Source organism: Electrophorus electricus, chromosome 8, assembly GCF_041902795.1.
Source record: "Electrophorus electricus isolate QZ-2024a chromosome 8, ASM4190279v1, whole genome shotgun sequence".
Lineage (NCBI taxonomy): Eukaryota > Metazoa > Chordata > Actinopteri > Gymnotiformes > Gymnotidae > Electrophorus > Electrophorus electricus.
The window spans coordinates 31,705,001-31,717,226 of NC_137504.1; the positions used below are offsets into that span (position 1 = coordinate 31,705,001).

A 12,226-nucleotide genomic window follows, 5' to 3' on the forward strand; every position below is an offset into this window, starting at 1 on the left:
AGGTGTCTCTGGTATCTGGGCAGTGGACGCATTTGCTATCCCATGCGCTATCCCGTGCTCTAAAGTCTCTCTGTGTGGTGATATGTGACCTGTTTAAAATCATAGCAGTACTGCGGGTGATAGAAAACACGCTAATGGCAGTAACCCTGCAGATTTCGGTACAGTGTCAGCAGAACATAACATGCCATTTTAGACACAGCTTTGTGCTCGGAATAGACCAGCTCCAGTGGCCCAAAGACAGAGGAGTGGTTGTCTTACTTCAGTTTTGCTTCAGAAAAACAACTTGAATTCTGGGATTTAGTGTTCTTTTACAACCAGGAAGTGCTGGTCAATAGGAAGTGACAGTCATGACTCAACAATGGTTGCCTGAAATGGGGATATATCTATGCACGTAATGGCATGTGATTCATCTCTATACAATACTGTTGTTAGTTAAGAATTAATTAGCTTTAAGACCCCATTAAGCACCTGTAAAATATCCCATTCAGTAAGCGTCTCAGGTTAAAAGCATGCCCCAGGTGAACAAATGACCCCAGGGCTCTCAGGCGAGTTGAGACCTGTCTGAGATTTAGTGAGAAGAGTGCAGGGTCCGTGTGTGTCTCGCACCAACACCACAAGACTTTGGCACTGACTAGGCTGTAAACTTTGCTATCTGTGAACACTGATTGAATTCTTGTGTCCCTGTTTGGTCAGCTGTTGGGTGTGGCGGGGTCAGCGCTGAGTGAAGCCCTTACGCATAAGAAGCTTGTCGCCAAAGGAGAAGAGGTAGATGCTCTCTCTTCTCACTCTCCCTCTCTTCGTTTATCTCAGCACATTCTTTTTGTTGGAGAAAAAACTGTTTTGTTTGACAAAGAGACTTCAGCGAAGAAAATGAGACCATAACACCCAAACCGCCGTGTGCTCATTCCTGTGTCTGTGCGCATGTTTCAGATGATCAGCCCCTTAAACCTGGACCAGGTTCTCTCTGCTCGAGACGCCCTGGCCAAAGCCATATATGGTCGCACCTTTACCTGGCTTGTCCAGAAGATCAACCAATCACTGGCCTTTCAGGTATGATAGCCCCTCCACCCCTGACAAACCCTGAAAAACATTTATAAATACTGTACGTTCAAATCCCCTATAACCTTTAATGTTCTGTGAACTAGGAGGTGTTTTATGACATACAGGACTGTACAGTATATTTGTATAAGGTTTCTAGTATGTATATGAGGGCCTTTTCATTTTTTTTTAAAAAAATCTCAGAAACGATCATGTTGCCTTAATATTTATATTTCGAAGTATGTTGTACTCCAGATGATGCAGATTCTAGAATGACGACTCATCACCACTCTGTAGGATCTGAGGACAGGGTTGCCATATCTGGGGAGGATTCTGTTTTTCTGAAAATGTTTCATTCAAATCTGGAGTCCCAATGCAGACAGCAAGCACTGCAGTGTTTACGCCACTGAGCATTCGCGTGTAGATCTCAGAGCTCCTGGTTAGAGAAGGCTTATTAGGGTGCTTTCCAGGCATCTGACTTGATCATGTTCTGGGTTGTGCTGCCCCACAGTGGACCCGTACGGCAGTACAGTAAGGTATCTGTGCCTGTATTGCAGGATGAGGTGTACTACACCAGCAAGTGCTCCTCAGTCATCGGCCTGTTGGACATCTACGGCTTTGAAGTCTTTCAGCAGAACAGGTTTGGTTGCCTAAAGGGCTTTGGGCTACTTTTGCTACATCTGTGGATTTCAGATAATTTCCATCATGTCTGAAACTGGGCCTTTTGTGATCCTAGGAATTATAGCACTTAAATTTAACGTGATCTTTAAACGATGCTTCATTCCAATGTGGTTTATTTATTTATTTATTTGTTTGTTTACTGTCTGTAGTGACTGTAAATAAGCCTCACATTACCTTAGTGCTCAGCCAGTTGCGATTGGGAAACTTGGGTGCTCCGTATATCAGAGCTACATCCCCACCCACAGTCCACCTTACCCCTTCCCATAGCAGGGTCCCACATCCTGTTTGTCCTGGCTGTGTGCCCAGAACGCCCAGCATGCGACGATAAGTGGCACCTCCTGAGACAGACAGTTCCTGTCGAAACTCGAGCGCGCTGGTCTGCTCCGAGCACTTCTTTTAGAGGCCTATTTCTGACCCCTCAGGTGAACTCTATACTTGGCCAATCCCGGAGATGCAGGGCGCGTGGCAGGGGACTCCCACGCTGATGACTCAAACAGCTGCTAGCCCCCTTCAGTCAGCACAGTCATCTAGACAGCCCAAGAACATGAATACAAAAACAAAACCTCACATGCTAATAACTTTAAATTTGTATATTCCCTTACTTGCTCTCTGTTTCTCTGTTTCTGTGTAGTTTTCAGCAGTTTTGTGTAATGAATTTGTCTCTCTGTCTCACTGTGTCTCTTTAGGTTTTTAATCCATTCTGTATTAATTGCTGTAATTTAAATTAAAAAGTATTTGTATTGTGCTTTTTACAGCAGGCATCACAAAGCAGTGTACAGAATGACAGTGTGTCGGTCACTCTCTCCATCTGTACAGAATGACAGTGTGTCGGTCACTCTCTCCATCTGTACAGAATGACAGTGTCGGTCACTCTCTCCATCTGTACAGAATGACAGTGTGTTGGTCACTCTCTCCAGTTGTACAGAATGACAGTGTGTCGGTCACTCTCTCCATCTGTACAGAATGACAGTGTGTTGGTCACTCTCTCCAGTTGTACAGATTGACAGTGTATTGGTCACTCTCTCCAGAATGACAATGTGTCCAGTTTTGAACAGTTCTATAATAAATACTGTACTTACTCTCCCCATTTCTTCCCCTCTCTCTCTCTATCCCCCTCCCTCTCTTTCTCTCTCTCTCTCCAGTTTTGAACAATTCTGTATTAATTACTGCAATGAGAAGCTGCAGCAGCTGTTCATTGAACTCACACTGAAGAGTGAACAAGAGGAGTACGAGGCTGAGGGCATCGGGGTGTGTTTGCGCATGTGTCTTGTGTGGGAGTATGCGTGAGTGTATGAGGGTGTGTGTGTGTGTGTGTGTGAGAGAGAGAGAATTTAATGAGTGTTTACTAAAATCACAGGTGTTTCAGGGTGTGTAATCAGAAGAAGTATTATCTGGTATTACTGCCTGAAGACCTGATGTTTTTATTGTAGATGAAGAGTGTTAGACAACATTCTCTCAGACGTGGGCTGTTCTTTTGATTCATTAATGTCAGAAGCTTAACATGTACACAGAGTCTTTAGCATCATCCGCGTGTACAGTCAGTCGCGTTACATGTACTTCACTGAGGTTTTGGGACTCGTGGTCAGGTACACAGATGGGTCATTAGGGGTTTCCAAAATGAAAGCAAAACAACTTGCAAAATACTTGAGAAATGGGACAAAACACAATGCAACATTGAAAAAAAAATCACACCACATGAATATATTTAACCAATACTAAGCTATGGAGATATATTTTCAAATGTTTTAATCACAGTGCCTGTTGCCTTGCTGTTACTCAGTTTGTCAACACCGTCAAACACAAAAAGATTTCTTTTCACCTACATCATACTAGACTTCTAAGAAGTATGACAACCCCTAATTTTCACCAAGAATGATAGAAGCAACAGTTCCTTTCAATTTCTAATTTCAATATTAATAACCTTTCTATCTGTTAATTGTATGGTGAAATGCAATTGTAATGTTGACTTTAACCTCAATCAATATATTTTAGGTTTAAAAACACTTATTCTTCTTAGGAGACGACTTAAATGTTTACTTATGAGTTACAGTTCGTTGACAAATGTGAATTATTATAATAAAAAATAAGCAAAATATTCATCCAGTGGAGGTGATATGGATGTGATGAGCTGACATATCTGACGGAGGAGACACAAGATTGGATTTGTCGTCATTTTAATTATTTTTTATTTTGAATCAGCGAGATAAAAGCTTTAAAATGTTTAGAAATATTTCATTCAAGATTCATAGGCAAGCTTGCCAAGATCGTCCCTCTTCCCAAATGTCATCAGAGAGCCATCAGTTATTTGACTGGAAACTGGCTTTGGGATAGTTGAGACTGAAGGGTCAATTAGATGTGGGGGTAACTGGTAGAAGGCTGTCAGGCTGATGGTGGTAGTTGTTGAGAGGCAGTTGGCTGTGGGGGTTATTTTTGGTTTAGGGGTATTTAGATATGGGGTAGTTGTTTTTGAGGGGTATTTGGCTATTGGGGTAGATGCCATCGAAGGTCACATGCCTGTTCATGGGTGTTTTTGGTATTTTTTGTGTGTGTGTGTGTGTTTGGAATATGGTGTCAGGTTTGCTCTGTGTTGTTCTCTAGTGGGAGACGGTGGAATACTTCAACAACAAAATCATCTGTGACTTGGTGGAGGAGAAATTCAGAGGCATCATTGCCATTCTGGTGAGTCTGGTGTTTTCTCCCTCTCTCTCTCTCTCTCTCTCTCTCTCTCTCTCCCTCTCTCTCTCTCTCTCTCTCTCTCCCCCTCTCCTCTCTCTCTCTCTCTCTCTCTCTCTCTCCTCTCTCTCTCTCCCTCTCTCTCTCTCGCTCTCTCTCTCCCTCTCCTCTCTCACTATCTCTCTCCCCTCTCACACTCTCACTCCCTCTCTCTCTCCTTCTCCTTTTCCCTATTCTCTCCCTCTCTCTCTCTCTCTCTCTCTCTCTCTCTCTCTCTCTCTCTCTCTCTCTCTCTCTCGCTCTGGATTGTATCAAACCATATATGACAGACCTGAACTAATTTGAGTGAACTGAATTTAATTTAATTTAATTGGGATTAATTAAACGAATGTGAACTCAAGTAAAGTGAAATGTAATGAACCAATGGGGAATGTTAACTGATCTGTATGCTGTATTGAACTGAGGGGCTGAACTGAACTGAATAGAGTGAATTTAGGTAAACTGACCTTAAATGACCTGAATCAGGATGAGGAGTGTTTAAGACCGGGGGATGCCAGTGACATCACCTTCCTGGAAAAGCTTGAAGACACACTGGGAGGCCATGCCCATTTTGTTACGTAAGTACACACACACGCACAAACATACATGTATGCAGATGTACACACATACACACTCATGCACACTTATGCACATACTGGGTGAGTTCAAAGCTTGGCAACACTTTTTTTGTTTCAATTGTAGCTCTGATTGTAATAGCTGATTGGTTAAATTAATTTGATCCAGTCATAAGCTAGCCAATGGGAAGACCCGTAAGGCTGTGGGGCGGGAGGAGTTTCGGCTGCTGCATTACGCAGGAGAGGTCAACTACAATGTTACCGGTGAGGAGGGAGACCTGTCTGTCCAGCCATCTAACCAACTTCCATCTGTTAATTAATGAATTCATTCATTCATTCATCCTTCCATCTATCTCCATCAGTTCATCCATCCCTTTGTTCTGATGTTTATTAAACTGTGCTGTTTTCCATTTCAGGGTTCCTAGACAAAAACAACGATCTTCTGTATAGGAACTTAAAAGAGGTAATAATGATAACTGGGATGGGGCCTGTGTGTGTGTGTGTGTGTGTGTGTGTCTAACAGCTGTATTATGTTTCCATTATGATGTTTTCCAGGTGATGTGCCAGTCAGGGAATCAGATAGTGAAGCAGTGTTTTCACCCTGATGAACTCATAGACCAAAGAAGACCAGAGACAGTAAGAGAGAACCACTCCCCACGTACACACACAATTCAATACTACTTCAATACTTTTAAGAACCTCTCAGAACCTTAATAAAGCTGACATACACTTACAATTATTTTCATTACTCTAAAACACACACATACACACACAGTTGAAATGAGTAGTTAAAGGGATCACTGTACAACATGTTAATTTTGTAACTTTGCTGAAACTCATATCTGGTTACTTGTGACCATGCACGCTCTTTCTCTCTCACCCCCCCCCCCCCCCCCCCCACACACACACACAGGCTGCTACCCAGTTTAAGCTGAGTCTGGCTGGGCTGATGGACATTCTGATATTGAAGGAACCATCATACATGCGATGCATCAAACCCAACAATGGCAAACAGCCAGGTTTGTGTGTGTGTCTATGTGCGCATGTGTGTGTGTGTGTACATGTGTGTGTATGTGCACACGCGTGTGTGTATGTGCACACGCGTGTGTGTGTACATGCGCGTGTATGTGTGTGTACATGTGCGTGTATGTGTGTGTGTGTACGTGTGTGTATGTGTCTATGACGTTTATCAGACAAAACACTTCTATTTGATAAGTTGCAGCTTTTATTAAAAGCACTTGGTTAAGGTCAGAATGTAGCTGTAGGCATGGCAGCACTGAGCTGGAGCTGTACACAGATATACTCCCTTTAGTGGTGTTATGTGTGTGTGTGTGTGTGTGTGTGTGTGTGTGTGTGTGTGTTAATGACTGATCCTGTGTGAGGGTGTTATGTGTGTGTGTTCTGATGACTGATCCTATGTGAGGGTGTTACACGTGTGTGCGTGTGTGTTAATGACTGATCCTATGTGAGGGTGTTGTGTGTGTGTGTGTGTGTGTTTGTGTATGTTAATGACTGATCCTTTGTAGAGGTGTTACATGTGTGTGTGTGTTCTGATGACTGATCCTGTGTGAGGGTGTTACGTGCATGTGTCTGTGTTCTGATGACTGATCCTGTATCAGCTCCGTTGTGCTCTGCTGGCCCACATGCAGGGCAGTTTGAGGAGGTTCTGATCAGACACCAGGTCAAGTATCTGGGCCTGATGGAGAACCTGAGAGTGAGAAGAGCCGGATTTGCATATAGGCGAAGCTTTGAGGCTTTCCTGCAGAGGTAACACACACACACACGTTCACGCACACGTACACACAGACACAGACACACACACACACACACACACACACACACACACATATTTAGTGATACTGTGTGTGCAGGTATAAGCCTCTGTGTCCGGACACCTGGCCAAACTGGCGGGGCCAGCTGTTGGATGGTGTCTCCACTCTTGTCAAACACCTGAACTACAAACCTGAGGAGTACAGACTGGGCAGGTGTGTGTGTGTGTGTGTGTGTGTGTGTGTGTGTGTGTGCGCGAGTGAATGATAGTGAAAGAGGCAGTGACCTTAACCTTTGATGCTTTGATTTCACTTTATTGAACATAAAATAATATTGTCACACGTAAAAATAATCAGGATCTCTAATGTTGTGATGGAGTGAGTGAGACAGGGATTGAGTGAGACAGAGAAAGATTGAGACAGTGAGTGAGACAGTGAGCGAGTGAGACAGAGAGAGAGTGAGACAGGGAGTGAGACAAGGAGGGAGTGACACAGAGAAAGGGAATCTGACAGGGATGGAGTGAGACAGGAAGGGAGTGAGGGATCAAGGGAGGGAATGTGTAGGACAGTGAAATGGAGCTAGTCCAAAAACTAAAGAGGGCGTGCAAGAAAAGTACAGGATCAGGTACGCTGTTTCAAGGAAGGCCAGTGTGAGCGCAGCTGTCTGCAGGGAAAAGCCATATAAACAGAGCAAAAAAGACCATTAATGACGTCCCTTTCTTTCCTTCTGTCCCATGCAGGACCAAAATCTTCATTCGCTTCCCAAAGACCCTCTTCCTAACGGAGGATGCACTGGAAATCCGGAAAAAGACCATTGGTGAGTGAGACAGGAGATGGAGGAGGATCATTATGGTGGTGAGGATGATGATGATAATGATATACTGACCCATTTCATTCGATTCTTCTTCATTTTATCCTTGCTCACTCCTTTCTGCCTGATGCCAGTTCTAATAACCTTTTATGTGCTAATGAGATGTGAGAGGTGTTGTGAAATATAAGGTGTGGTGTGACGTGCTACTCTCTGCAGCCATCACACTGCAGAAGTGCTGGAGAGGCTACAGGGAACGAGCCAAATACCAGCGCATCAGACACGCAGGTAACCAGTGCCACCAACCAACATCATGGGATGGTATCAGCTAGTCGTCAAACATCAGATGGGTGGATATACCACAGTACCCAATCAGGGAGCGACTTTGCCAATCAGATCGGCTGACATAATCATTACCATTGTGGAGATCTTGAGGACCACGTGTCACATCCACTTGGTGGGGACTGCACTTAATGCAGAAGTGAGATGAACTCAACCTGTAATGAGATATGGGGAAAAAAAGTTTACACATCAGTGTATAACTCATGTGTTTATGTTTCTGTGAGTGTGTATGCGCATGCGCGTATCAAAGCAGCATTACAAATAACTGGATGAGCAAGTCAGTGGTGACAGTGTCAGGGAAAAACACCGCGTGAGGACCAAGACCAGCTAGTACCAGTCTCGCCCAGCTAGTACCAATCCATACTTTATGCCATTATATTCAGCCCCTGAAGGCAGTTCAACGTAGGTGTCAGCGTAGCTGGGTCTAGGGTGGGTGAGCTGTTTCTGCAACTGGTCCACTGGATTAGGCAGAGAGCATGGAGGAATATGTTAGTGTCAGTTCATGTGCTGACAGCACTGGGACACTTTCTGGCATCATCGCAGATGTTTTGTCACCGATGAGCGGGTCTAGTTCGGTGTTGGCATCGCCTCCGTAGATACAGAAAGATGTCGTTAGATCTGTAAAGACAAACAACGCATAAAGAGCCCGTGAACAGCAGAAGGTGCGCCAGTGGTGGGTGTGTAGCTCCGGCAGGTCTGTCTCAAAGTCCCGAAGGCTCTTTGAGACAAACCTTCAACACCTCTGAGTACCTCAAAACCGAGAGCTCCAGGCCTGGCATCTTTATGTAAAGTTTGCTACTGCATGAATAAGTAAGACTTTAATCTAGATGTGAAAAGCGGTAGTGTGTCTGAGTCCTGATTTAAAGATGGACCTTTATGCTTTATAGGAGGCTCTGTTTGTGTGCGTATAAGCATATGTGTGTGTGTGTGTGTGTGTGTGTGTGCGTGCGCGCGCGCGCGCGTGCGTGTGTGTGTGTGTGTGTGTGTGCACGCGTGTGTGTATGTGTGTTCTCTGTGTGTCTGTGTGTGTATGTGTGTGTTCTCTGTGTGTGTGTGTTTGTGTGTGTATTTGTGTTCTGTGTGTGTGTGTTCGCGTGTTTGTGTGTATATATTTATGTTTGCCTAACAGAATATGACTCTTTTTAAAGTGATCATGATCCAGTCATGGTGGAGAGGAGTCAAAGGACGCAGGAGGGCTAGACATCGCAGACAAGCTGCAGACACAATCCGCATGTGAGTGCACACACACACACACACACACACACACACACACAGAGTGTGAGTGAGACTGTGTGAGTGAGAGAAAGGATATCCAATTAGTCAATCCATCAGTCAGTAAAGTTGACTTTTGTCTCTGTGCCTCTCTCTCAGGTTCATAAAAGGCTTCATTCTTAGGAATGAGCCTCGTTGTCCTGGTAACGAGTACTTTCTGGATCATGTGCGGTTCTCTTACTTAATGACAATCAAACGGAACCTGCCAAAAAGTGTTCTGGACAAAGCCTGGCCAAGACCACCTCCATCACTCACAGAGGTGGAAACACACACACACACAAACAGCCATAGAAACACACACACACACACACACACACACTCCGCTGCACACCAGAGTATTCAGAGAAAATTCCGCTCCTTGCTCACAGCGTTCTGTAATCATTCTGCTACAACTCCGCTCCAGTGTCTCAGTTTCTTGCTTTGGGATTATATATATTAAAAATCTGAGTTAACAAAATGAAATAAAAAACCACAACATTTTAAGAGATTTGGCATGTTTTATTAAACTGAAGGAAAATCAGCAGCAAGCTGCACAAATGTTTTTATCTAAAATGGTTAAATTATTAAAGAGTTTTGTAATTATTAATAAATAATTTCTAATAATTATTAATAAAACAAAAAAACAGTCATATTCTTTAGGCTCCTGTACATTGTGTCATTTTTACGGCCTCTTGGAAAATACCTAGAACTACAAGCTTACAACGTACGATGCAGGTTGAAATGTACAGGGCAGTTTCGGTGTGGGCCATTGTCATGGAGCACTGGAGCAGTACTAGGGAAAACACCACAGTCCCGCTCCTGCTCTCTCTCTCTTGCACACACACACACACACACACACACACACACACACACACACACACACACACACACACACAGATATATGCTCTAGTTAGTTATGCACATGATTTGTATGATAAAAATATCACCAGAACATGAAATATTCATGTTTCCCTGTTGCTATGGGGATATTTATTGTCTAATGAGAGTAAAACAGAAATGACAAACAACTGCATAAAAACTTTTGCCAATTAGAGAATAAGAATCTTAATGCCTTTAATATCTAGTTGTTTTCTTAGTAATATATGCACAATTCTGAAAATAAGGAAATTCTCCAATGAGGGAGAGGTGTAAGGGTACCGTACTGTAGTAATGTGGTGTGTGTCTCTCTGTCGCCCTCTACAGGCCTCTGCGTATCTGCACCATCTCTGCATACGCAACCTTGTGAATGACTACTGCAGGAAAGTCCAGCCTGAGTGGAGGAATCAGGTGAAACGCACACATGTACAGTCATGTATGAAACACACACACACACACACACACAAAAAAAAAACAGTAAAATTCTCCAAGAATGGAATGTCCTGGTAAAACAGATTGAGTGAAAGAACCAGGTAAAACACGCATGTACACAAACACATACACACACACACACACACACACACACGTTTGGTAGCATTCAGTGTGGTTAAAGAAAATCAACTAAAAGCAAACAACATTTTTTTTTTCTCTACAGCTGGAACAGAAGGTTGTAGCCAGTGACATGTTTAAGGGTCAGAAAGACAATTACCCTCAAAGTGTTCCCAGACTGTTTGTAGGCACAAGACTAGGTAATGTCAGCACACACACACACACACACACACACACACACACACACACACACAGACACACAGAGTAACAAGAATATCACACCCACATACACACACACACATACACACACACATTCACCAACCCCCCGTCCCTGTGTCTGTCTACACAGAGAATGAAGAGATCAATCTCAAAGTACTGCAAACTCTTGGAAGTGATAACAAGGTGAAGGTAAGTGTGTGTGTGTGTGTGTGTGTGTGTGTGTGTGGCTGACTATGTGTGTATGTCTGTATGCAGGTGTATAGGTCTGTGTGTGGGTGTGTTAGCTTGTCTGTATGTGTATTTATTTAGCATTCCCACCAGTATAATAACAATATAATAAGTATGTGTGCATGCACATATGTGAGCACTTGTCCAGTTTGTAGGATCTTTGCTCATTTGTTTAATTAAAAGTGATGTTTGAAGCTAAACAGTATTTTTTTGAGATAATCTTCCATTTGTTCAGCTTCTTTAACCTTGTAGTTCAAGTTCAGAACTAAAGAAACAAAGTTTGGACACCAGACATTGCTGATGGACTACATTTGGAGTAAAAGAAAAGTTGTGTGAAAGTCATTCCTCTTAATTCAGATTTCTCACTCTCTCCCCCCTCCCTCCCTCCCTCTGTCTATCAGTACGGTGTGGCGGTGACTAAGTACGATCGTCATGGTTACCGTGCACGGCCACGGCAGCTCCTCCTAACCGCATCCACTGCCGTATTGGTGCAGGAGTCCAAAGTCAAGCAGCGCATTGACTACACCTCCCTGCTAGGTACTACACCCACTCACACTGACCACACCTACTCACACTGACCACACCTACTCACACTCACCACACCCACTGTCACTGACCACACCCACTGACACTGACTACACCTACTCACACTGGCCACACCTCCCTGCTAGGTAAGCACTAACACTAACTACACCTACTCACACTGACCACACCCACTGTCACTGACCACACCCACTAACACTGACTACGCCTACTCACACTGGCCACACCTCCCTGCTAGGTAAGCGCTAACACTAACTACACCTACTCATACTGACTACAGGTACTAGCAAACAGCTTATCCACAACATGTCATCCCTGTGAGTTATCCCAACCACTGCACACTCATCCCAATCACTACATTGATGTCATATGCATATCATATTTGTTTTGAAATAATGCCATATAAGAGCATTTCCTGTCTGGTAACCTTGTGATTTCTGTCATTTTCTATGTAACTGGATATTTTTAATTTCCCTTCTCTCTCTGTAGGTGTCTCGGTCAGTTGTCACAGTGATGGATTCTTTGTTCTGCATTTGCCTCCTGCCACCAGCAAGCAGAAGGTGAGGTGAGGATGAGGTTGCTGTGGTTTCTGTGGTGCCGCTGGTCAGCTAATGACATTTAACCTTTTGCCATTC

General features: G+C 43.7%; 1 protein-coding gene across 4 annotated transcripts in view; it reads left to right on the forward strand.

The window, feature by feature from the left end:
- Positions 1-12,226, forward strand: part of myo1ca (myosin Ic, paralog a) — a 32,370-nt gene that overhangs the window by 16,317 nt on the left and 3,827 nt on the right. For 3 of the 4 annotated variants that reach the window (XM_027032207.3, XM_081719461.1, XM_027032206.3), the window contains exons 9-29: positions 694-765; positions 931-1,050; positions 1,596-1,678; positions 2,862-2,967; positions 4,318-4,398; positions 4,918-5,009; positions 5,176-5,270; positions 5,423-5,469; positions 5,562-5,642; positions 5,920-6,025; positions 6,656-6,773; positions 6,878-6,991; positions 7,516-7,592; positions 7,803-7,871; positions 9,074-9,158; positions 9,297-9,456; positions 10,380-10,463; positions 10,708-10,801; positions 10,951-11,009; positions 11,450-11,585; positions 12,081-12,151. In XM_027032207.3, coding sequence (XP_026888008.2) covers positions 694-765; positions 931-1,050; positions 1,596-1,678; positions 2,862-2,967; positions 4,318-4,398; positions 4,918-5,009; positions 5,176-5,270; positions 5,423-5,469; positions 5,562-5,642; positions 5,920-6,025; positions 6,656-6,773; positions 6,878-6,991; positions 7,516-7,592; positions 7,803-7,871; positions 9,074-9,158; positions 9,297-9,456; positions 10,380-10,463; positions 10,708-10,801; positions 10,951-11,009; positions 11,450-11,585; positions 12,081-12,151 — 1,950 coding nt within the window. Of the gene's footprint in view, positions 1-693; positions 766-930; positions 1,051-1,595; positions 1,679-2,861; positions 2,968-4,317; positions 4,399-4,917; positions 5,010-5,175; positions 5,271-5,422; positions 5,470-5,561; positions 5,643-5,919; positions 6,026-6,655; positions 6,774-6,877; positions 6,992-7,515; positions 7,593-7,802; positions 7,872-9,073; positions 9,159-9,296; positions 9,457-10,379; positions 10,464-10,707; positions 10,802-10,950; positions 11,010-11,449; positions 11,586-12,080; positions 12,157-12,226 lie in introns of all 4 variants that reach the window. The other variant, XM_081719462.1, reaches the window with a different exon arrangement.